Consider the following 27,287-nt stretch of genomic DNA (forward strand, 5'->3'; position numbering starts at 1 on the left):
CCATTAACTATGCATGAAAGATATTGCTGGAGTGCCCCCTCTACACTGGGGGCATGCACAAAGGTTTACAAGTACTTATACCAAATCACAGCCTCCCGACAGCCTGTACACCTTTTAAGCCTCCTGTGAGCTTTGCAAATCTAAATTGTGGACTGTGAGCCATTACACAGACCACCTTTGGTTGTTTGTAAACAATGGCAGAATGTTTTGTGATATATTGCCATCCCTGGAAAAATAAAACCTTCAACTCAGCATAAGGTGTAGACCTCTATTACTATAAAATGTCAGTTTCCACCACTATCATCCGGTCATTGACTTGTTTCCTTGTGGCTGCAAGTTAAAGCAACTTCCAGTCAATAAAAAAGAGTTATTTGCCTCTTCACCACCATGAATCATACCACAAATACTGATGAAAACGTATTTTCCTTGGAAAACAGTCTGTCTAGACTACTCAGACTGAATGTACAATACATATATGGGCTCTATCATTTAAAGTTATTTAAAATAGTGCTTAGTATTTTATTTCTGTAAATAAAATGAATGTCTAGCTACCGATTATATTTCCACCTTGATCATACTGCACTTGCTGCAGCGCAGACTAGTAACCCATTTTTACCATCTGTGGAATACCAAGAATGTTGTGTTTAATAAGTTTCTGTTCCCACTCCTCATCTCCTCCACCTCCAAAAGAAAGTAACACTCTTAAATTTTTTTTCTTTCCCTTCAGAAATGCCAACTCTAATATTAACAGAACATTACGTGCAGTGACTGGGCAACCATTCTGTACTTGGAAGATAAACGTCTAGGCAAAATATCAACACTTTGTTCTTACTAAAAAGGACAATTTGACTCAAATGCAAGAAAAATCCCCACCACGCTACTAAAAACGTGGAGTTACAAGCAAACTAGAACAGAGCTGGAAGAAACCATCAGACCACTCATCAAATTAGCCTCTGATGCAAATTAAGTTCTAATGAGATCTCATAATGATAGATTCAAAAAAATGTATTTGTGCATTTACCAGGAAAAGTGTCAGTTTGACAGCCCGCTGCCTGACTTGAGGTCAGTTTCATTCTGATTCAGATTCACAGAGCATTAGCAATGCTTATTAAATACAGTAACAGGACTGTTCTCTTTATCTTCTGGTATTTTAATTGAATCATTTTATTTTAGAAAGTAAACATCATCAGTGTGTTCATTTCTTTAATAAATTATCTATTAAAGTCTAAAGGCATAATAAATGGGACTCCTGTTACATCCCCACAAGTAGCAAAAACACATGCCTAAGATTACTCTCCTATGTGAAGTAAAACACGTGTAAGTGCTTGCAGACTTGGGAACTGCATTTATAAGCTTCCTGCATGTGTTAGGATGTAAAATCTTTTTCTTGAATCAACCTAAAAGTTGAGCCTAAATCTAACAGACAATGTCTCTTTAAAGACCCTGTTGTAGCAAAATCAGCAAGTTTGAAGTACTGGGGAGTCTCAACCTGGACTTAAACCATGCCAGGAAACCAAGAAAAATAACAAAAAGGACTGGCCACCCACTAAGCGTTATTCGTGGTATCTAACCATATGACACACTACTGCATGATACCTTGTACAGGTCAAAAAAAAAAAAAAAAGGAAGAAAATTATTAACATGTAACCAAGATTATGAGCAAATTTCTCCAATTATTTTTGATGGCATACTGTGGATGTTGTTTCATTTAAACCAAAATTTCCACTGAAGTGCTTATATTTTCCCTAGAAAAGCTAAATGATCTTTTTCAGTAAGTCTGTGGAAAGGATATCAGACTTTTTTTTTTCCCCTCGGACCATTTATATTCTGTATCTGGTTAATAAATGGATGATGGTCCTTTTGGAATAGACAGAGATCAACAAGTAAACTTAGGTTTAGTATTTTTACCTGCATACCCACATTATATTATACAGCAACAGTTTTAGCATCCACGCTTTTGGGCATTACTATTTATTTTTATTTGGGTTTTTTTATGCCTATAAAGGCAGCTTGCCTCTTCTCATTGCCTTGTTACAGTCCCTTCTGTATCATGACGTATGCCCAGAGGACAGAAGAAAGGGAAAGAACCTGGTGTCTCCTGGTACAAATCTCATAACTTATCCTTTCTACTCTGGTAATATTCCCTAAAATTCTTACTGAAAAGCGAAGGACGGGCACGAGGCATTTCTCTCCAATCCCAAAGCTGCTAGCAAAAAAAGATGCTGCAGAATGGAAAAAAAAAAAAAGTCTTGTAGCTTGTGTCTGGAAAGCCACAGTTACAGGCAGCCCCCTCCTTTTCCACCAGAACAATGCTCACGTAACTGGAGATCTGGAAGTTGTGCCATGGCAATGATAATCAAAAGAACAAGAGAACGCCATGGTGAACTTCTACATAATTATAACTACTTGGATTTTTATCCAAACAGTTTACCCGAAGACAAGCAGATGCCTCACATTGTTCTCTTTGCCTGGATCTTCCTCCAGCTCCTTTCCACCCCTCTTCCATCTTCACTTTCCCTGGAGGAAGAACTATAGCACTCTCAGGCCTCTGGGGGAGACTCTTTAGTACGGGCATTTCCTCTCTGTACATGTGAAAACAGTTAAGCTTCTCTCCCTACATTATATTTAGGACACTCTGTCTTCAGGAAGCTCTCTGCATTAAAAGGTTTGTTTACCCCATTCTTCCCACCTTGATCTTATGGTCCAGATGTCCCTGCTGGGAAAAACAAAAACAACATAGATCGGGTCATATCCTGTAAGAAAATAATGTAATCTTTACAATAAACATATCCTTTATCTCTTCTCCTCCATCACAGCCAAAAGACAGGGAATAAGCATGTGACCTGCACTATGCCCATCACTGCCAATAACAACAGGCTCTATTAGGGACAGTACATAATTGGCAAACCCCATTGATGCCCACTCTTTTCTGGCTAAAGTCTAGCAGCAAGTTATGAGACGAAGACTGGTTTCTCTTCCTGCCTTTGATGTAAAGGGAAGCTAGAAACAGCCACCGAGCAGCTGCTGCAAGGTAAGAGGATCAGAAATATGATGGCCCTGCTCACACCAGACCTGCCCTGGGGAGCTGCCGATTCAGCACACAGTGTCAGAGCAAAGCAAAACCACCACAGCCTTTCCATCGAAAGAAGGTGTCAGGGAACAAATTTTCCATCCGTAATAGAACAGTAATTTTTTTTTTCCCCCACAGTCAACCAATGGCGACCATCTTAAATCTACAGATATTTCTGCAAGTTTTGATTCACATGTATTTATGTAGATTAGAAACCTGCCTCATTATGAATCCTGTTGACATTATTTGCTGGTAGGGTAGGGGACAGTAAAGAGCAAGGAAGGAAGGAAAAGGCTTACAGAACACTGTATTTAAAGGTCCACAGAAATATAGGCATTACTGTTCATTTCAATCCTCAACCAAAGTAACCAGAAACCATTCTAATTAAATAGACATCAGCAAACTCCCATTTCCTTTGTGCTCCAAGTGGATATCAGTCCACATTATAAAACCACTACGCATGTGTCATAAATCAGCAACATCTTGGCAGGCTGTACTAGAAAGCCTCCAAATTGCAGGAGCAAGAAAAAAACAAAACAGCTACACACACTGCCTAAAAGCAGTATCAGCAACAAGAAAAGGGAAACCTACAAGGCAGCCCACTGGCCTGCTAATTGTTATAACTTAAGGATATTAGCTCAGGTTAGTCCCTCTCCTAGAAGGAGCAAAATGATTTATATTGACTCTGAGACAGTCACCGCCTCTGTCTCCTGGTACAGCAATCAAAACATTTTTCCATGAGTACCATGGAAAGGACAGTTTTGATCATCAATGCAACAAACGTTGAACTGTTGGAAAGCACCAGCGTTTTCGTCACTATTTCAAAGTCTGCTTCCAATACCATCCATGTCATCAGTATCTGACAGGTGAATGAATCTCATTAGGCAGGATCTGATCTGTAGTTCAAACTGTACCTCAACAAGCCACTGCAATAATACACTTTTACACTCATGCTCCACAGTAAATGAAGTAATTCAGCTCAACACAGCTTAAATCAGTCAGTCACTACAGAAGCAACAGGACTCAAGTAGAGAATCAAGCCCAAGGTAGGAAAAAAACCACTATCAAGAACCACTGGATTCAAATTCAATAGAACATTTAGACCAGAGTTAGGAAAAGGTTAGAGGGGAGCCTTCCAAAGGACTAACAAGGGATAAACACAGCAAGCTAGAGCTTACTATATTCAGACACAAGATCCTACAACTACAGTTGCCTGTGGTATCAGGAGTCTAGTAGTGATGATCCAGGGCCTGTTGAAAGCCCCACTCCCCCTTTTTTTTTTTCGTCCATTAAGATAAGAAAATGTTGCATTTAAATAGTGTCCCTGGTCCTAAAGCTGCCCTTCTTCAGTGGGTCTGAACTTGCTCTCCTCAAACTTCACTCCACTCCAGATGTTATAAAATGAGAAAAAAATTAAGGCATGTGTAGTTTCCATATTAATACCAGAAGTCACAGCCAAGCCATGTGCACAAAGAGATGTGTGAGGCTGAAAACAATAACAACACTGGCATTTACTCAAAATGACAGTTACTGCTGTATCACATAAATATAGTTTACTGTACTAACCCTGCAGGGCACAGTTAGTTGTGCCTGTACACACTGCACAAGATTCAAAATGTGGGACTCTTAGTGCATGGAGCAAGAGTTAACCACTGCAGACAGAGGCAATGCTACATGCACAAGAGCTAAAGAGAATTCAGTGTTTGCTAACTAAGGACAATTCATCAGTTTGACTTATCTTAGTCCAGGTTGGGCTCTGTTCCTTCTGCAGACAGCTGAAAGAAATGTAAAAGTTGGCTCCCTATTTTGCAGTTTCTGAAAAAAAGGCCAAAGAACAAAGACCTGGAACAATGACCTGAACCAAGGCCCACCCAAATCAGAGTCTTTCCACAGCCTCCAATGGATTTTGGACCAAACTATGAGGACCAAGAGAACCTTCTTGCCCACAGAAGGTGGCATCAGGTTGACATGCTTAGCAAGGGTGAAGTTTGCACAGCTGTAATCCTTGCAGTAGATGTTCTGAAGACAGTTCATTACAAAGCTGTGGCAATATTCACCAAAACACAGCTCAGACAGAGCAGTTGTAAAGTTAAAACTGCAGTATAGGGCAGGACTGAATTATTTGTGTATCTGGTAACTTACTGGTAACTTGCCCAGCAGCAAGAATGCCTAAGTCCTTCCTGTACCATTAACTAGGAAAGGGGCAACTGTCTATTGTTAGAAAACCTTGTAGTTGCTTCCTAGGATAGATGTCTCTGGGAGATGTTCAGAGTCACCTTCCAAAAGCACCCAGACTCACTTTCAATTTAAAAAAAAAAAAAAAAAAAAAAAAATTAATGAGCTAAACACAAAAAGGAACAAAAAAAACCAAAACCACCAAACCCCGAACAACCCCAAATGGTACCAAGAGAACAAACCAATTACTTAAAACTTTCCTGTTTGGTAAAGTAGTAAAATGCTCTGAGCTATAATAATTAGGGGATAGCAAAACTCAAAAAAACACAGGATTTTCTTAAGCTATGGAAACATGAAACCAAAATCCCAATACAAGTGCAAATAGCAGTTTACTTCTACCAGATAGTGTATCAACTGATTGTTAGGGCATACACTCTGCAAATGCTACAAAGACCATGAAAATCCCAATATTATTTTTACAGATTGGAAAAACACAAAGGCCAAAAACAACACCAATAACTCAAATAAAAAACTCATGCTTATGTTTACATAAAAGTTTGATGAGTATAATATATTCGTCACACTCCCACAATTATTCCCCGAAAATACTATAAATATTATTTTGACACTGTAATTATAGTTTTTACTTTAACAGTGGCAGCAAAGTACTGGCACCAATCCCCCATACAAAAAGCCTAGACAGACAAAGCAAAGATCACACATGGAAACTGGCAACTCTTAAGATCAGGGCTGTCCCTTATTTATATGGCTAAAAAAAGTCTGTTTAAATTAGCATCCCATGTAAGCAAGCTGTAAAACATAAGTAGTTTAATTATGCCAGCAGTAAGCAAGAGGAAACCCCAAATACAAAAATAAATGGAACTGCAGATTTTTAAGTTCTCTTTTCTTCCAAGCAACTGAGGCATGCTCCTTTTATGCTGCTTTTTGGGAATTAACCCCATGGACTGTGGGTCCATTCAGGAACTGCTCTTTCCCACTTCCTCTCCCTTGAAAGAAATGCTAATATGAATATGAACATAAATTGACAAATGTCACCTATTAACAGCTCGTGATGTTTTGACTCTGTGTGACAAGTAAAACGGTTCAAGCTTTATAACCACTTATTCCCTCATTCCATGTAAATCAGCACGTAACATATGATTCATACAACAAATCTGCAGCGTAATAATTTACAGTATTTGCTCACAAAAAAACCATCAAAAACAAACAAACAAACAAGAACAACAAACAAATTCCCCAACAAAACGGTATGCATTCTCCTCCAGAGATAAATATAGCTGGGACTGATGTGGGAACCGAGGAAGGATTAACTTTCCTTCCTTAGTCCTGTTGGTTTAAATTTAGTAGCCATTGTGTTTGAGAGTCTCCAGGATACAATTTAAAAGTTACATCTTCTCCAACTGTAATCACATTACAATCAAATCCATATAACCAAGCCTGTGTGGAGACACTTGTTGTTCAGACAGCAAAAAAGACCTCTGTTTATAGGTAATAAAACTTAGCACTGGTTTCCCAAATGCACTGGGTGAGCTCTGGATATTTGCTCTGATTTGCTATGATGTCTGTCTAGTAAAAAATTTACTGTTCCATCACACTTTCCAGGTATATTTTAAAATATTTATTTTTCATATATAAAACACAAGCAGTAATTTGGAAATGAAACCGTTCAGTGCAACATGATTAAATACCTACAAAAAACAGCGAAAACAGAATGCAAAGTTTTTTAAAGAATAAAACAGAAACATGAAAGAGAATGAACAGGAAATAACAAAGAAGCACAAAAGATAAGAGACAGCCTCCTTCAGTCAATATTGGCATTCGTTAAAGAATGTTTAGGTTCTGTAGTTGACCGCTCTGTTTCTCTTCCCTGTTAATTCAAAATACTTTGCCGAATGTCCTGTCATTCCAAATGATAAGGTGCAGGAAAAAAATAAAGTATCAAAAATAGGCCATAGATTAGACAGACTCCTATGTCAGTACATAAGCCCTAAATGCCCTCATTTTCAAACTAACTGGTTCTGCAAAGGTACCACTCAGATGCATTCTGAAAAGGTCTGAGTATTTACTTTAGCTCATTTTCCTATTGCCAAGATACAATTGTTTTAATGGGACCAAAAGTAACAGTGCTGCTGTTGCCATTGCCTTCTAGGGGAAGAAAATAAATAAACAGATAGATAAATATTGACAAGAATCAAGAAATGGTTAAGGACACATGGCTGCCCATTTAAAAAGAATAAAGGAAAATCAATTTAGTGTTCTTTGGCAGGTTTGAGACCACCACCACCTCCCCCTGCTTTTCCATACCCTCAAAATTACCCAGTCTCAGTTTTCCAGTGCAATGCCAATTTGCAAATGGTTGAGTGCAGAACTAGGAACAGGTCAGAACAAAGAAACATCCCATGTTTTGTTTCACTGACTGAGGACAGAACGGAAAGGTTTACTTCTCCTAGCCTCTCTTGAGGAAGTAGAAATCACTTGAATCACTTAACTGGTATTCATTCATTTTTGTTTTCAGGAATACTTTTGCAAACATAACAACTCAAAGCTCCCAGTTTTGCTCAGATTCTTCTTCAGGAAAACAAAACCATTTGATTAAACATCTCCTTTTCTATAAACCCTTGAAAATGACCCTGAATTAACAACTTTTTAGAAAGGGATAAGCCACCCAATGCAGCTGCTGGGAATTTCTGATCTCTCCCCATTTCTTTTCAGGGATCTCTCATAACAAAATGTCAACATCATTTTCTTGTACTCCATTAAGTCCTACAGGTTATAATTCAGTGGCTTTTTGAACACAGCCTGCCTTCACCTTCAAGAGTTTACAAAGAAATCAAGTATCCTTCTTTGCTCAATCGTATGATGTTCTCCTCCTGCAGACCTCAGGAGAAAGTTTTTGTCTTGTTATTTCATCAAAGATGAAATGCTTCCATCCCATCTGGCTTTTGCAACAAATATCATATCTGGAAGCTATATATAGCCTAGGTTCCTTACCTTTTAAATATTTCTGAAGCACACGCACACCCTTATGCTTTTTTTTTTTTAATGTCTATGAAGGAGTGATAGTGTTTTTATTTTTACAGAGTTCTGAATTCCAAGGTTACTTATTACCATTTCTTCTGCAGAGTACTTCTGTTCCACGCTGACAGATTATAAAGTACTTTCCAACACACTTTCTTCCTAGACCATGATCAACCCAGAAGGCAGCAATGGGTCAAGAACAACTGTTTTTTCATTAACTAAAAGAAAATACACATGATAGCTGACCAGGTCCAAATCAGTGTATGTACTTAAAGAACACTAACTGAACCTGAACCCAAGTTATTATTAATGCTCCTGGCAGGCAGAAGAGGAAAAAAAAAAAAAGCACTGAAGAAGTTTCAGATTCATCATGGCGATCTTTACCTGAACAGCATCACAGGCTTTCTCCTCTTCTGCTCAAAGCAAGAAACATTTCTGCATAGCTCCCTTGTAAGTACATGGCATTTTAAGTATTTGGAAAATGTTTAAAACAAGATATTCCGTATTTCCCCACACATCTTCCCTCAAGAAAGGAGTTGTGAACAGGTGTTAGACATATGATATTCATGTTGCTGAACATCCTACCAGAAAATGCTCAAGTTACTATAATAAGCACAGTATTACAAAATTTACATAGAGTCATCTTTCATCACTGCTTTTACAGGAATGTTTTAAGTTCTGTTCTGAATAGAGTATCTGTAGCAGTTTCACTACATCTGAACACTTTTCAGAAAATTGGGAGCAAACTCAAATTCCTATTCAACGATTCAAGCTTATCATTCACTATAATTTACCCAACGTTTCTGGACTTCATAACATTAAGAGCAGTGACTGACCTAAACCTTTGTATAACAGCTAGCATATCTGGACCCTGATTTTGACTGAGATCTCCAGGAGTACCCATGACATGAACATAATGCTGTTAACATTCTCCCATTAACGCATTTTTATGCAGCTTAACCAACCAGGGTAAAACCCCTAAAAACTTAGGGGGCATGGCACCAGCACAGCATAACAATACGTGCACTACTTGGTTAAAAGCTAGCTCAAGTATCACCAGCAGCCTGGAACAGAGGAATGCTGGCGCGATGCTCAGAGCACCTCTCTCAGGCACTCACAAACAGCGCAGTATTCCTCTGCCGCTGATACGGTGCAGTTGCACTCAGTTCCACTCAGAGAGGACAATCAACTCATTCAGAGGACTTGCACAACAAATTGTCCCACGCAGGGCAGCTATCAGGCATTCAATGCCTTTTCATCCTAGAGGAGAGAAAAGTATTTTGGCAGATAAATACTTTTTAAGCAATTATGTTGGAATTCAAAGCGCATTCTTCAGCATCGGCAATATTTTGAAGCGGTGAAAGGTTTGAGAAGATCTATTTACAAACAAAAAGATTAAAGCTCCTTCTGTCCGGGATGGGGTGGGGGTGGGAATCAATGAAAGGATCAAATGGGACACAGCCTATTGAACATAAGCTTGCTTAAAACAGGCATGCCCTCACTGCATTTTATTAAGGACAAGCAAAGCTACCTGTTTTTTCCCAGATTTCAGAGATGAATCCTAAATCCAAATCTTGCACTCTGGAATCTAAAGATCCATCATCTTGACAAACCTCAACGTACCTTCCCAAAGGTCCGCTAGATTCTGCTGGAAAGCTTAAGATTTGCCATAGGAAAAAGGAAAAAAAAAACCCAACCCCACAACCAAACCAAGACACATGCTATGAAGTGAAGGAGATTTTCTACTTGGGCTTCTGACAAGGATACTTCCTATGTCTGCTGCAATCCCTAACATACTGAACTACTTCTTAGCTCTTAAGAGATCTGGGTCTGCTTTAAGTTCAGTTAAAGTTCATCTGGCAGCTTCATCAGCCTGCTCCTCTGGCAAGTGTTCTTGGTCTTTGTACCCGCAGCAGAAAAAAAAAAAAAGCTTGTTATGATGAGGCTTTTTTTTTTAATTAAAAAAAAAAATACCTAAAACAAAAGGGATATGGAGAGGGTACTACGAAAATTCCATTAAATCTATACTCTGCAGAAACTTAATTTTTTTCCTAAGACTCAAAGTAAAATTTTGAGTATCTTGCTAGCTATTTGTTGGAAGACTGTGGTCTCAAATCAGTTAACGAAGAAATGTAATGGACCTTCTTGCATGCAGCATTTCTGCAGGAGTAGGTACAGCTCCTGCATCTTCAATCCCTATTCAAATTAATTCTGAACTGGGGAGAGGGGCGCAGCATTTGTCATCTTCTCTGTCTTCCCACCAAGAATATCCAAGCTCTGTAATCTAAAAGGTTAAGTATGTCTTTACACAATCACTCGCTTCCTAGACTTTCAGCATATATAGTTGTAGCCAGTTTTCAGATACTGTCACAAGAAGTGTGGCACTTGAATTTTTCTCTACTTGACCAGGAAGTTCTATCTCTTGCAGAGAGAATGAGGGAGGACTGCTGTAGCAATAAGAAAACAGAGCACATTTACAAGTATGTGTGACATATCTGACACAAATCAGTCTTGACACTGCCCAGAAGAAGGGCTACAAATTGTTAACACTTGTTAAGCATCACTGCCCATCAACCGCCTGCACTCATCTAGCTGTTGGCTTTCACTCTGCAACTCCTTCGAGCAGGTTCCATTCTCTAAGTACTACAGAATATGAATTGCTCAAGACAAATTACTACTATGTATTGTAAGCAATTACGAGAAGAGAAACTAGGCTATGGAATGCAACTACAACTAACTTGGGAAATAAGAAGGGAGGAAGAATGGGGACAAACAGCTATCTGTAGCAACACCATACAGTAAAGGCCTAAAAATGTTATTTTAATATATGTATTAAAAAGAAAGATGATTATTACAGGGATGGCTGACTTGCAGTTGGGGTTGGACAACCTTTATATGCCATATGTATCAATTAACTAGTTATTTTTAAACCTATCTGAAGCCTTAAAGAGCTACTCCAGGACAGACACACTAACTTACCTTCAGATTTTCTGCCCCATTGCCTTAGTGGCATATCATGTACTCAAAACAACAGCTTTTTCCACAGCTGGCTGGGACAAGTATATTACAAGCATACAGGAAGTTATCTAACTTTTTATAGCATTAAAAAAAAAAAAAGAAAAAAGAGATATACTGAAAACTTGCAGTAGAGTTGTTTCAGTAAATATACTGAAGTGAGGAACCAAATTAACCATGTATGTAACACTTTGGCCTAAGATAAAGTACTAAAAAAAGTATTTCTCCTAGCAGAGATGATGTAAAGGAGTCTGAATGTAATTGAATGAATCTAAGCAACAGTTTTTAATCACACCACTTTGCACAGCACCTCCTTTTTTGCTGCTTTGATCACTAATATATTGTTAGAACAGGCAGTTCGTCCCCTCCCTTAGAACCACCACATTGGTCACAGTAGTGGCCAGAGAATATATACTTTATTTCATTTATGGGTTTATCCATTACAAATTGTACTACACTGAACTTTCCTACAAAAAATACCACACCACTGAGAGACTTACAAGTCTTAAGTTACCAACAGATAAGAGTGAAAACATACCACAGATCAGGTTAAAATAAGTTTGCATAAAGAATTTTCAATCTCTCCTCTTCATAAATATAATAATGTTGCAACTTCAAATTTATTTAGCCTACAATAACTTGCTCTGGGAATTTGTCACAGGGACATGAACTGAAACATTATTGTTTTTCACTGTGCAATACAGCATTACCTCTTATCCTTGTATTTTGTTGCTATGGATGCAACATGAAGGTATTTAAATACCTTAAGGATATAAACAGGCACCAAGAGGAATCATCAAATCCAAGCAGCCATTTAAAGGAGGAAACGGGACACATATCCAAATGAACAACCTGAAATATTCCACTTAACACCTAATTATCTGCTAGAACAAAATACACATGCTACTCTAGCCCTGTGACCCAATTTCCTATATGAAATATGAGGAGGAGAATCATGAAGCAGAAATGTAGTTAGTAAACACAGTAACATTTACTAATTTCATGGCTTGCTTCTGTTTCAACAGCGCTATTCAAGGCCAATTTGCCTCACTTTTGAAAGTACTACTAATAATCTACAGTTGAATGTAACTGTTAACTTCTGAGGTATACCCTGTAGAAGGAGCTGGTGCTCTAGGCACTAGCTTAATTTTCACTTAGAACAAAGTTCAACAGACCACTCAGCAAGGAATTAGCAACACTTGCTTGTCTATTTTTTTGTTGTTGTTGTACTAACATAAATGGAATACCTCAGCCATGCTCATCACAGACATTTCTCAATGAGATCAATACTACATACACTATCAAACGAACCATCTATCCTGGGTCAATACATCAAATTTTAGTTACAACTCAAACCCATTTGTTGAACAGATACAAAGAATAACGGTCACAAAACACTTTTTATTGAGATACTGTTAAAAACTTTCTGGTCGATGCCCCCCTTAATTTTCAATGCTGATAGAGATTTTACAACATCCTCTGGCTAGGAAAAGGAGTCTGAAGCAGTTAATCAAGTTACTGGGTTCCACCCCCTCCTTTCTTTTTTGCCGAGTAACATTCACTGCTGCTTCGTCAGGTCCCAGCAGCAGAACAGCACGCATGCATATGATAACCCACCAAGGAGGGGTCAGCAGCCACAAGACTAAGGGGGAAACCTCAGGCCACGCATGTAACCAGCAAGGGGTACACCCTGCTCACTCTCCTCTAGATACTGGGAGGCACCACTGAAAGGTGGTATTCTCACACCGCCAATTCCTGATGCCTTGAGTAAGCTGAAGGTGGGAAGTCCACTTGCCCAGGACAGACTTTCGAGCCTCAAGTTGTCAAGGACCCTAGGAGGGACCCCAGGCTGGACAAACCCAGCATTTCAGTTCCCATTGCTTTTCCTTTTCTCTTAGTGGTCTATGGAGGGGTTCACAACTGTGGGGCAGGACATTCTTGCCCTCCATGCCTTTTCCCAGTCCTCCCTGTGACACAGCTTGAGAGTCACTCCTGTGTCCTATCAGTTCCTCCTCTTTATGGTCACTGAGCAAGCCCTCTTTTTGCCACCCACAGGGTTTAGTTCTCATCCTGCCACACTGAAGGGCTGTGCTAGCATCACTGATCCTTCCCTGGAAGGAGGATTCCAGCAACGGGTGAAGGACTGAACGTGGCTTAAGCATAATACCGTCACATGCCTGAAAGGCTTCATTTTGAGCCAAATATAGCAGCAAAAGGAAAAACTGTATCCTGGACTTCACTGCTCTTTCCCAGCTTCATAAAGGTGTTTGAGGGTAAGTTACTGTAATGACGGTAATTTCACTTGCTTTCGCAAAATGATAGAAAAGCAGCAACAGGAACCCAGTAAAAACCTCATCCAAGTAATGGGAGTGAAAAGAAATAAAAGTAGCAAGAGAAACCAAATGTTCCCTACTCTCTCCAACCACACACAGTAAAGACTGGGGTCCGATGCCTTGTATCAAGCTCCACATGCATACGCAGGGAAACGCAGATTGTGAAGAGGATTACTGAAAATGCCTTAATATCCAGTGAAATGAGTTTGGTAGAAATTGGTAGCAATAACTGCCATTAAGAAGGAAAGATACTACAGTCAGATTTTTTCTTCACTGCATGAAAAGAAAAGAAAAAACTCATTCATTGAGGAAATGTGAACACTACTCAGATCAGTACTTAGTTCTTGGCAGATACTACCCTGACTGGCCAGCAACCACAGCATAGAAATGCAAATTAAAAAATAATTTTAAATAAGTCACAGCCAAAATTTGTTTCCTGGAATCAGATAAATTATTTCAAGTGTCATCAAAATAAAAAAGGAGTATTTCTTCATTTCACTATGTTTGCAGATCAAATAAAAAGACAGAAAAATAGCAAACATATTTTGAATGGAGGTATTACAAGAACTTTTCCTTTCTGCCATTCAAATATCCTAGTTAATTTTAAAGAATTTCAATATATCTTTCCTTTATCAATCTACAGGGAACAGTTGAGGGAAAATACAATTGGACTAGACTTGGGGCTGAGATTTTTTTCAAGCAGCATAAGAGAAGGTCCCCCCAATTCTTAACTGCAATTCAAGAAACAATTAAGCTTATTTATTAAAAAAATACATCAGTAAGAGGACATCATACTACCACAAGACTTCCCACGTAAAAAAATACAGCGCAGGCTATATATTTAACAAAATCCACAGCCTTACCAGTCAATAACAATTCTTCTTTGATTTGTATTCCATGGAGCAATTTGATCAAATGGACAGACGTAGAGATGAGACCCAAGTTCCTATTATTAAATTGGAGGAAAAAAAAACCAAAATAACCATACTTGATTTGAAATACACTCAAATAAAGTGAAAAGGCTTTTCACTGAAGTTAACAGTAAGTCTTTTAACATCTTCAGAAAGTCTGAAATAAAAAGCAGGTTCTCCTGCTTAACTGTTCCTGACTATGAGTAGCCACACTACTACCATCAGAAGCAAAACGAACAGATTTACTGCATCAGCCTGCATATTAACAATTCTGGACACAGCACCTTCAGAGCTAAGTACCCTTTCCTCTCTTTTTGCTACTCTGCTAAATCAGATGTTCAAAATTAGCAGGTTATTCCTGTAATTTAAACAGCTTTATTTGTGTAAAAACTTTACTTTGTTTGAAGTTCAAGTGTTCAGGGAAAGTGTCAATGTACATTACTTAGTAATAAACTTTGAGGATTTTAAATACCAACAGAGTGATTAGCAGCCATCAGAGGAACAACAGGGCCAGTTCAAAGGGAAACATACAAAACTCTCGGAGGAAAGCAGGGAAGGTCAAATAATCCATTATCCTTTCTCCAGTGAGAAGGAATCAGAGGTAGAATCTCAGAATGGCTTGGAAGAGACCTTTAAAGATCATCTAGTCCAACCCCTGCGCCATGGGCAGGGACACCTTCCACTACACCAGGTAGCTGAAAGCCCCATCCAACCTGACCTCGAACATTTCCAGACATGAAAAAACATGGTCATAGTGAAGATAAATGAGTCAAGTGAAGCCATTTGGAATCAAAAACACCAAAATAATTCTACAGCCAGAGATCAGCAATCCTGGAGGTAAACAACATACATGCCAGGACGTGCATGCAACAGGAGTAAAAAATGAAAGTCAAAGAATACAGTACAAGCAGATGAAGTTTTCAGCTTTTAACTCATTTGTACTTTAGTAGTCACACTTTTTGAGAAGAGATCAGCCAAGATAGAGTGGCATCAGCCAAGACAGAATGGCTGAAACTGCAGAACAGGGCAATACCATCTCTACCGAACCTTCACACCCATCCATCAGTTACTTAAAAAAATATATCATCACATATGAATACTGAATAATTGTCCTCTGCAGATGTTTTCTGACAAACACATACTACTTCTCATTAAGTTCTAACACAGAAGAGAAGCCAAAGATACATTTATAAATATATAATACACACATGCACACTGGTATACATACAATCTATTAAAGCACTTCCCATTCCTTCAGACCCCAAATTTCTTCATAGCACACAAGGACGAAGAACTGACCCTGGAAAGAACAACGCTTCATATTCCCCAATAGTTTAAAAGCTGTTATGCAATCCATGTGTTCACAATCTCTCCATTCTTTCCAGAAACAATCAGCTTCAATTTTGATCAAACAGTTTGTAGTTTGGGGTGGGTTTTTTTGGGGAATATCTGAATGTTGCACACTTAACATCAAAGGCACATAATTTTCCTTCCATTCACAACTTTTGATCATTCAGGACATTTAATTCCTAAACAAGTCGTGCATTTGCAACTGTTTAAAATCAACACAAACATATGGCTAATACACAGCTGGCTCAAAGCACCCAGTGCGATATTAAAAGGAGCATAAATTGTTATGCTGCTACAAAGCCAAAACAGTATCCAACAAGTGACCCACTGAGTCCTTCACTGTTAGAAACACGGTCAGAGCTTTCTACAGGTCTTCCCCCTCCTGCAGTCTAAGGGACAGCACAATTATTAGCATTCAGCTTCCTACATGAGCAAGGCTACGCTAACTGCCTAGGAAGGGCAAGTACGCAGCACAAGTATAACCAGTGCAGAGCACATTTTTGTTCAGAAGCAGGTTGGATATCTGAATTCCATTAGAAAGTAAAAGCTAATATTTTACTTTCTAATGGAATTCAGGTATCCATAACTAGGTTGTATTTGTCATGCTACTGAAAAAGGCAATCCTACCGACTCCCAGCCATGCAATTCTGTTCACCCTGTTTTAACAAGTAACTATGGAGCTACAGTAAGTTACAATAAGGAACCCAGTCTGGTTGAACATCCACCTAGCAACAAGCATATAAATTTTCTGTCAGATCGGTTCCTTGACCCACAACCTGACCACAAGTGCTAGCACTGCCATGAACAAAAAGGTAAGAGCCTGAACTTACATTTACCTTATTCTAAAACTAATGCCTTCTACAAAAAGTCCTGCAACTTTTGTGGCATTAACAAAATTCTGCCCCAGCACAGAAGTTGCAACTTTGTGTCATGTCAAAATTATATTTAGTTCAATAAACCAAATCTGACAATTCCCAAGAAACCAAATTTTAAGACTGTACTCCACAACAATTCTTTGTTATCTAACAAACTTGCAATGGGTTTGGGGGTTGGTTTTTTTTTTTTGGTTGGTTGGTTGGTCGGTCTTAGGTTCTTGGAGGGGGAGTGTTTGTTGTTGGTTTTGGGGTGGTTTTGTTTTGTTTTTTAAAAAAACAAACAACAAAGACAGCAGGTAGAGTACCAGATTTTCAGGAACTACAGCTGGTTGTATCCCAAGCATCCCCTCAATGTTGCAACAGATGCAGACAAAAAAAACCCCAAGAGGCTAAATAACTTAAGGAGCCAGACTGACTACTTATTATCCATTAATACCAGTTTACTATATGTATCAGGGTTGATATGCACAATTCTACACGCTATACTTTGCCATGAGTACCAGACAGCTCTAAATGTACCTTAAAAACTATACTAATCCTGTAACTGATAATTAAAACTATTTACTTATTATGTTATCCAAAAAATTAAAGAAACAAGAGAAAAACTCATACTAAGGACACAAACACTTTGTTCTATTATTCAGCAGTGCCCCAAACTCTGACCTACAAATAGGTCAGCTATTTTTGGTTCTTGCATACTTCATTTCAAGTGACTGCATCAAGCAGGAAATACCAGTTAATACATCAACTAACACAGCAGTGTAAAATAAGAATCTCTATATAAAACCACACAAACATCAGAAGGTCATATTTTTGTACGTGTTAAAATGGATCATAACTATACCTCATGACATGTTGATTCTTGGCACACTCAACACAGGCATTCCTTAGACATCTGAAACATTCTGCTATGAGCAGCAGGCAGGTGTCTCGATCTACCAGTTCACAGCAGTCCTTATCGGCCTGCTCAATTTCACTTGAGGCACTCATCAGGATTTCCAGGAGATCCCGAAATACACTTTCTTCTGCCATTTCTCTGAAATAAATAAATAAATTCGTAATGAACAAAAAAATGCACTGCTATCAAAAAGGCTATGACAGTTACACTTCTTACTGTAAAGCCAAAGATGTTTCTGCAACCTTTTTTAACTATCTATAGTACAGAAGGTCCTTCAAGTAGAAAGAGCAAAATATATGCACACAATCATCCCACCAGCCTTTTCAGAAAAGGGCCTGTCAGAGAGTTGTATATTACTTGTATTCCTCACAGCTCTCCAATGGCTCTTTGGAATCTTAATTTAAAAAAAAAAAAAAAAAAAGAGACAGTCTCTATAATGCGTATAGCTAGCATGTTTATCCATGACACTGCATGTTGTTTTAAGAATTAGGAATTGCTTTAATTAATGAACACAGTTTAGATGTCCAGCACTAGAAGTTTCAGAAGAAGGTGGTATCGGAAGCTCTATTATAAAACAGCCTGCCACAAATTTCACCAAAAGGAGAAAAAGAAGCTGTGAAGAAAGCCGGTGGCTGCACTAGCATCATTCTGAAGTGTGTGAATCAAAGCCAAGGGAGAAAGTCAACTCTGTCTACTTCAGCAGTCAACTACCCCAACACAAAAAATACCATGCCACTTCTTAGAGTATCAAGACCTAGGAAAACAACACTACAAAACCATAAACATATAGACAGATATTAGATGAATGGATGAGAGAACTGCTGCTGCTGCATCACATAGATTCACCAGACTCCGCAGGACTGACATGCACATCTGCAGATATGTCATGCAGATATGCACAACATTTCCAAACCACAGCTATTCACATACTCTCTCCCCTGATTCTACGTTCAGAAAGGATCTGAGGGCAACACATTACAAACATTGCTAACTTGGTTTTGATACTACCTGCTGGTGAAAAGAAGCCACACCAAAGAGCATTTATGGCATTGCTACAGTAAAGTTCAATAAATTTGCTCATCCCATACTTCTGACCAGAGTCAAAAAAGGAAAATCCAGACGCAGCCTCCCTGAATCTTAAACAGACTTGTCGTGTACTCAAGATCAAACAGGAAGGTTAGGATCTGAAACATAAGGTTGAAAAATACCTCCTAAGCTATGAACAGAAGTGAGATGAAATCGAAAGTAATATTAAACAAAATACATTCACACAGAACACTCTTCCTAAGGGAGAGTTTAAAAATTTCTTGATCAAACATTACTGGATGATAGAGTATTACCCATGTTCTGCTGCTCGTCCAAATGTCTAAACATTTACACCATTAGAAATTCTACCCACTCTTTATCACAAGTGATCACATGTCCATAAACCAAACCATTGAATCGTAGAATCATTTAAGTTGGAACAGACCTTTAAGATCCGTTGAGTCCAACCGTTGAACTAACACTGCCAGCTCCACCACTAGACCATTTCCCTAAGTGCCACGTCTACATGTCCTATCTGTAACACCCCTAGACATGTCTGAAGACTTCGTATTTCCCACCCCTGCTCCTGCCATGTTCTTTTTCCTGGACTAAATAAAACCAACTCTCTCAGCCTTTACTCACAGTTCACATTTTGTATGCCTCTTACCATTCTTGTTGCTCCAAGAGTGACACTTTCATGTTCGTCTACATCTTACTGACAGTACAGTGCATGCAATATCGAGGTCTGTTAGGGTGTGGAGTAGACTTACAAAGGGAGAGCACTTGCATTGCAAGAAGTACAACAATGTACACAAATGTCATCACTAACTTAAAACAACATTAGATTTCAGATCTCCAGGAAATATGTATTTCATTCTACAGCCTCACTGTTGATCAAGACCAACACACTTACACAATCTCCATCTACATTAAAAAACCCACCACAGTTTACACTTTTTACAGTGGTGTAATACTGAGGGGAAAACACCGAAGTGGCACAACAAAGACCAAAAGCAGAGCTGGCCCTCAGCCATAAAGAAAACAGTGGAGCTTCTATAAACAGAAAGAAGGTTTGGAATTTGGGTGTTTTTTTAAAGACATAAGAAAAAACATTCATGGGACTTGAACCTTTAACTTGCAAGAAGTGGTGCAGCTCCTGCCGTTCCATGACAGGCATGCATGCCAAAAGAAGATTCAGTGGCTGACGTACCACAGTACCCATGGTAAATGCATCCAGACACAAGTTTTTCTAAACATCAGAAGAGCTATGGTCTGGTAAAGGAGCACCCAGCCAGGCCCCATGCCAAACACACAAAAGCCATGTCTTCTCTGTTGAGTGAAGATGCCATACAGAACCATTAGCTGTTAGTCAGATGAGTTTTTAAACACTGAAATTATTCTAAAATAGGAAAACTCTCAGTCCAGCTCCAGTTCACTTTATATTTGCCTATGCCATGTGTTGGATTATCACATGAAACTGGTCATTTCCTGACCCAGCTTCAAAATACAGAAGTCAGTGGTCAGTGCAAGACATGTACTATTGTACAACGTTCAATTATTTGAAATTGGTAAAACAGAAGTGAAAAAAACTGCAAGTACTTTTGTGCATGTTTCTGTGACTCTACAAGTAAAAGGACACCTTAAAGTTATTCTTATCCTGGAAAAGTTTCCACTCTCATTACCTAGTTATGCAGCAGAACAGTTTTAGTCAGTTACTGGATCACAAGCATACTGGGCCATTGTGACAACTTTTCTCTTAATATTAGATTGAAAATTAAAAAAAAACCCACAACTAAGAGTGTAGACATTTCCAGTAAAATATGAAGATTAAACTCTTGTGTGTTGTAACAGAGCAAATGTGAGGTACACAAGGAAGTGCCTGTCCTCACTGTGAACATGGAAGTAGATGTGGATTTTTACATACCAGTGAAGAGAGAGAGAACTCCAAATCTCTCTCTCTGCACACTATGAAAGAAAATGAACGTTCCTAAGCCAGATCTTTTGGGGCAGAAATCAAATCTCTTCCTACAACAGAAAAGAAAAGCCTAAGTGAACAAGCAAAAGTTATTCTAAATGAACAAGGAATGACTTAAAGGTTGTTTGGTAAAGCAGGATTCTATTCAGAGAAAATTTAAGTGCAACGCTTGTACTTAAGCATTTATACATCATTGCAATTTAAGTGTGTACTACAAAGGAATTTTAATTAAAATCATCTTTCTGCACAAAAAAACGAAATTCTCAAATTAGCCAGGAGGGCATGAAGTGTTTAGCTGACATTAAGAAATCTGTCAAGGGTGATTTCAGGTAACTGGTCCCCAGCAATGCTTACAACCACTGTTTAAAAAAGAAAAAATCTTTTTCCAGCAGTACGACAAAGATTCACATACAGATAAAAATAGCAGCTACAAGTATTTAAAATGTATTTCTGAAAAGGAAAATATTTTCCTTCCATAACTTTTTCCCTAATATTTAAATATTGATCTATAAAACTAGCAAAGAGCCTGCTAAGTAGCTTTTAGATTAAAAAACACCTTCTATTGTAAACAGGCCTTGAAATTCATTCAGAACTGCTCTGTGGATATTCCATAAACGTGTTTCCTATGTTTTGTTGCCTAAGACAGGATCTTCACAATTTGCTACTGCCACCTGTCCTTGATTTCAGCATGAAGCATTCTGCAGGAATACAAAAGAAAGCAGAAGCAAAGGATACAGCAGCCCAGCTCTCAGACAAGGAAGACATGCACAGTTTTGTATTAAGTCAAAACAGAGAGTCAGAATTCATGTATTCATGCCAAAAGGAAGATTACTGTCACTCCTTGTAAGACCTAAGTGCTTGACTGTTAAAAACAGAAACTGTACGCAATAACAACCTAGTGAACACTGAGTTAAAAACATTAATGCAACCGTGTTCAAAAGACACGGCTCCAAAAATCATTAAATTAGGCAGGAATTATGCGAATATCCCAGAAGTTTGCAATTCTGCATTACTACTCTATGTTTTAGGTACTTACACAATTCCACTCTTGTAAGCAGAGTCCCTAAAAAGCCTTTAGAGTATTTAACTTCACAATATTCCTGGTAATAAAATAATGCCATTTTCTTCCTTTTGTAGATTAGTAATGGAAGCATAACATCTGCTCAAAATCACTGAAAGTCCCAAATAAAGCACACAGCTGAATTCAAGTCTCCCAAATTCCACACCATGGTCTCGTAGTTGGGGCATTATTTCCTCACCTTATTTGCTTCTGAATCACAGACCACTAGAACTCACATTTGTAAATTATTTTGTTTCCACAAGCACTGAACAATCACATAACAACAAAAGAATTGTCACTAAATATCACAATTTCGTATACCAAACATCCATTGGGTTGTGTCTTCTGGTTCAACAGCACCAACAACAGTATTTTCCACAGTTGGCAAATTTATTGCCAAAGCTGCTCTCAGATCCATTCTGTCACATCCTTTAGGATGTAAGCTAACACTACAGCTTTGTTCTTCTGGAAGGGCAATTACAGTGCCTCTCTTCCTGCCCACCTGCACCCGCAAAACTTGGCTATCTTGGTGAATATCTACTCCTCTGTAAAACACAATGGCAGAGGTTTCATGGAGGAAGGCTAGAAAGAGGCAGAGAAAGCATCAGCACGTAAGCCCCAAATTTGCACAGGTCCTCCTCTCTTTCTTGAGAAATTGAAATTGAGATGAACACCAGAAGAAGGTCTCCTGTACACACAAAGATCACAAGAACATGTTTGTAAGTACGTCTTACCACCACCACCACTTCTAAACAGGAATTTAATTAACAAAAATAGTACTGGGAATTAACAAAAAAAAACCAAAACAAAAAAAAAAAACACCACAATTTTATGCTAAGCTTAGACGTGTGATTTCTTAGTTCTTAGGTGCAATAACCTTCAAACAGCTACTGTTGAGAGGAGTGAGCACAAGCTTCACACCAACCTGTGCCTCCTCCCACCTTCCAGAAGAGCAAAAACCACGACTCCAAGCCCGCTCGTGCAGCTGAACCTCTCCCTGCAGGCCCAACCTCTACTGAAGCCAAGTGTTGTGCGGTATCACAGAGGTCCCCCCGACTTTACAGGCACAGCAACGCTCCATACCAGCCCCTTGCTTTCTCTGGTAACCCCATGCTTTCTTTCCCTATCTTAAAAATGCTAAGGGGCACCCAACCTGTCCCCCCACCGCAGCGCATCCAGTGCCCGCCGCTGCCGAGGCCTACAACCTCCACCCTCGTCCCCAGGCCTTGGTCTCAGGCTGGCACGAAACCGCGGCCCAGCGAGGCCTCACATGGCCGGCCTTACCCACTTCCAGCCACCCTGAGGGGCTCACCGTGGCTTTTTGCCACACAGCGGCTACTCCCGTGGCTGCAACCCACCCGGGCGCACCCGCGCCCAGGAGGGCAACCTGTGACTGGGGGACGCGAACCTTTCCTCCCTGCCCTGGGCCTGCCTCAGGTGCAGGGGCACGAGTGGACTGCCAGGCCCCCACGGGACCCCGAGGGAAAGGAGAGGAGAAGGGACGCTTCACCCCCCCACCGGTCCCCACAGGTGACCCCCGAGTCCCACACGAACAGCCCCGGGGGAAGCAAGAGACTTCACGGCAGGAACCGGCGGCGCCCCGCCGCTCCTCCGCGGGCCCCTCTCGTAGCGGAGCCCGCAGCCGACCCCCCGAGGGCCACGACGGCGTTCGGAGCACCGCCGAGCCGAGCCCTGCCGCCGGCAACAGGCGGCCCACCCCGGCCCGCCGCTCCCCGCTGACCGGAGCTCCCTCCCCCGGCCCACGTGGCCGCGGGCGGCCCCTCCTCCCCGCTAACCTGGGCTGCTCCTCCCGGAACAGACCCGCCAGCGCCCGCACGCTTTCCAAGCGGGCCTCCGGCGCGGCCGCCACGGCCCGCCCCAGCCGCGCCGCCGCCGCGGGCAGCGCTCCCGCTCCCGCCGCCATCGCCGGCCCCGGCGCCGGCCCCGGCGCGACCCAGCTCCGCCCCCCCCGCCGCGCGGAAATGGCGGCGGCCCGGCCCGGCGGGCGGTGCGCCTCGCCCGGCGGGGCCGGGCCGGGCCGGAGGTAAAATGGCCGCCGCGCCTGTGAGGGCGCCGGGGCTGCGTGCTGAGGGGGGTGCCCCGGGTACCCGAGGGCATGTGAAGCGGTGCCTGGCGCTGCGGGGAGCGGAGGGGGCCTCGCCGCCGTGCCGCAGCTAGCCCTTCCGCGGCTGGTGTCTGAAGGACGTGCTCCTCTCTTAGGAATAAACCTGCGTGTCCTGGGTTGCCAGCTGGGCAGACTTTCTGTTATGTCCGTTGTCAGCAGTTGTTCGTACGCTAGAAAGTGGTGTTTCCAGGCCCCTTCCTGGTAGTTATTGTGTGTGACTAACGCACCAACGACCAGCTCTGTAGCAAAAATAGCTTCAAATAACAAGTAGAAATTAAGTACGTAAAAGATGCTGGGCAAGGCCTCTTGCAATCGTGCAAGTTCTTCCTTCTAACGGTTTCTGTTGCTTCTGAGAATTGCCTGTTCGTGAATAAAGAGTAACTTGTTTCCAATGCAGTGAAACTCGAGACTAAGAATGGCGAAACATCAGAAGAGTCCTGGCTGCGGCCGAGTACGTAGTGCCCAACAGGGATGGCTCCGGGGAAGATACAGCTATAGCACCTAACGACTTTCTTCTGCGTGTTCTCGCTGACCGCTGATTCAGTAGGTCTGGGCAACCAGCAGATCACAACTTCAGTGAAGGAAGGAAGCCGTAGAGTACGCTAAAAGCCAAGATAGTCATGTGCACTCTGTGAAAGTTATCTGCAAATACACAATTTGGTATTTCATTATATCCTACCCTGTTTGGGAAGGGACACAGTTTGCCCAGCGGTCCAATTTAACTCACTTTCTTCATCTTTTAGCTGACATTTTACCTGTCTTTTATCAAACATGAATCTTGTAAGCAACAATTTTTTATTTACCCCTTGTAAACATATCTGTTTGGGTATTTTTATTTTTTTTTTAAACATCTGATGTTATAAGGTGACTGTTAACCAGCTTTTACTCCATTAAGTATACAGATTTTTAATGTAGTGTACTGATGAGTTACATTGCAAAATATTTCAGATCAAATGGCTGAAAATACAGACTTGACCATAGATGTCCAAGACATCAGTATGGAGATGCATTAGTTCTCTCATTCAAACTAGTACATTGTTAAGGCTTCAACTTAACCCCAGCTGACATAAAGGAAGACAAAAGTAACTCATGCTCACCCTGGGGCAAGGTTAGATAGCATACAGCAGCTCCATGTATAAATATTTTCTTTTTAAGAACACTTAGAAAGCAATGCAGAACAGAAAAGTCTTTTTTTTTGCTGGCAGTCTTAACAGAGTCCTGATCTTGGTGATATCTTCTTCCAACAATTTCCATAGGCCAGCTTTACCTTGTTTAGACTTGCTGCCTGTTTCATCAAATGCCTCCTCAGTCAGTATTACTGATTATTACTCAGGGATTCTCGTGAAAAATAGTTTTGCCTATGTGTATGATCTCTTTTTAATTTTTTTCTGCCTTAAACAGCCACAGTGGTTTTGGTTTTCCTCATTTTAGTCTTTCCATGCTTTCATTCATTCTCAACAACATGCTCAAAACCATCTTTATTACAAGGCTATGCAATATTTTGAGATAGGCTTCTCGTAAAGGAGTTTTGCAGGGTCTCAGGGATATCAATTATAGAATTTAGTCATTTTTACCAGATTACTCACAGGTGTTATATCTTGAGCTCATCTGATCTGCCTGATTCTGTGAACACAGGCAGAGCCCTTAAAGATCCAGCTTTCCCCCAAGAGCTTACAGTCTAAAAAATGTTATTTTTCTTAGCAGAGATTTAGAGAACTACAAGAAGGGAAATAATCCACCTAGAGCTGACTACTCCATCTGAAAATAAAATGATGCAGAACCTATTTTTAAGAGTTCTGTATCAAATTAAGAGGTAGACCAGTCTTTTGAGGCACCAGTGTTTGAAGCTGGACACAGAGAAAGATCCATCCCAGCTGAGACTCTGGAAGGAGACAGTTGCCCAGTTCCAGCAAACGCGGGCTCTGCAGGAGGCAAAGCAGGTCAAAGACTTTGAATCCCTCACATCTCAAATGTTGAGAGATGGCCACACGTTCTAATCACAACACGTATACTAGCCTTGCCCTTTTTTATTGGAGGTAACTTCCATCAGAAGATAAAATTTGGGCTCTGGAAAAAGTTACTTTACACTAAGGAAGCAAATCCCGCAGCATGTTATGTTTCCGGCATAAATATTAGTTTTCCGTCTCTTACTTTGTGCCTGTATTAGATTAAGCATGACTTGGTCCACAGAGCTTTGAAGCTGTAGACCAAAGCTTTTATTTTGGGTCTAGTATTTAATAGGATCCAGTGAAATTGATTGATGCACTTGGGAAAATGCTTTTGATTAGCCTTTGTTGCTGAGCAGTGAGCCCCACAGCGGATCCACTGATCTGTGGAGCACACACTACCCTCATGCCAGTCCTCAGTTTCCCACTTACACCAGGAAAATTACAGTAATCGGCCAAGGAATTCTGAACACCTATGTTAAGACGAGGAAGAGCACATCTGAGAGGAGGTAGCACCATCTTCTTAACCACCAGAGGTGGAACACAAAACAGCTTTTAAGTTTTTTAGAGGTATTCAAGAGCAATGAAGAATCCATATGAAATGGATACTGCAGACTGTCTTAATCCCAAGAACAGCTATTGCAGCCCCAAGCCAACAACTCCAGAGGTTATTTGCCTTCAGATGAGATGTTACACATGTGTCCAAGGGCCATAAAAGAGCGGTTGCATTTGATGTCGAGATGTACGTGTCACTCCTTTGTTATGTAATAGCGGAAATAAATTTAATTCTTCATAAGAAAGAAATCCCTCCATCTGGAAAGAAAGCCTGCAAGGCCCTGGAGATGTTCAAAGCACTTGGAGTTTGTCATGGAAACGAATGGTGTCTTCCAAGAAGTAAATACGAATGAAATGCTGTCCGCTGTACTGTTGTCAGGCTCAGAGTCCCCGCAGATATTCTCGCCTCATTTGTTAGGTGCAGTCCAATTTCCAGAGTGAATGAGGAATTTCGTAACTGTCATCTGCCCTTCACAAAGTTTTTATGCCACATCTGCATGGAGTGTTTTTTCCAGGATCAGCATTATCATCATCATGTTGGGCAACTGCACAAGTGTATGGAAGGACACAAACCTTGCCCCGTTCAGCTGGATCGGAGGGACGCTACTTAGGATATCTGGTGCCCAAAGTCTAGTTCCTTCATAACCTGGGGAATTTCACGGTACATGAATTTCACCTCATTCATGTAACAGTTGATTTATATTATGTAGAATTTAATGTCGGGTTTTGGTTTGGTATGGCAGCTGAATTTAAAGAAGTCTGGTGCTAAGTTAAAGGAGGCTATGTGTGTGCTAATGTACATAGTCCTGCAGTTTCTGTGTGTAAGGGACGCAGAGGTTGTCTTACACATCAGTAGAGTACATGTCAGCCCTGGGAGTGCGAGGGCTGCATCCAGCCCTGGCTCATCACCTCTGCAGTTCTCCAGCGTTCTGAT

General features: G+C 40.5%; 1 protein-coding gene across 2 annotated transcripts in view; it reads right to left on the minus strand.

The window, feature by feature from the left end:
* The window catches only part of ATXN10 (ataxin 10), a 107,367-nt gene extending 83,541 nt beyond the window's left edge, over nucleotides 1-23,826 (minus strand). Inside the window, exons 1-3 of one of the 2 annotated variants that reach the window (XM_075051806.1) lie at nucleotides 23,524-23,826; nucleotides 17,613-17,804; nucleotides 14,496-14,578 (exon numbers count right to left, since the gene is read on the minus strand). In XM_075051806.1, the coding sequence (XP_074907907.1) occupies nucleotides 14,496-14,578; nucleotides 17,613-17,804; nucleotides 23,524-23,651 (403 nt within the window). In that variant the 5' untranslated portion in view covers nucleotides 23,652-23,826. The remainder of the gene's footprint in view (nucleotides 1-14,495; nucleotides 14,579-17,612; nucleotides 17,805-23,523) is intronic. The other variant, XM_075051805.1, reaches the window with a different exon arrangement.
* Nucleotides 23,827-27,287: the final 3,461 nt, after the last annotated feature.

Source organism: Buteo buteo, chromosome 19 (genome assembly GCF_964188355.1).
Source record: "Buteo buteo chromosome 19, bButBut1.hap1.1, whole genome shotgun sequence".
Taxonomy (NCBI): Eukaryota; Metazoa; Chordata; class Aves; order Accipitriformes; family Accipitridae; genus Buteo; species Buteo buteo.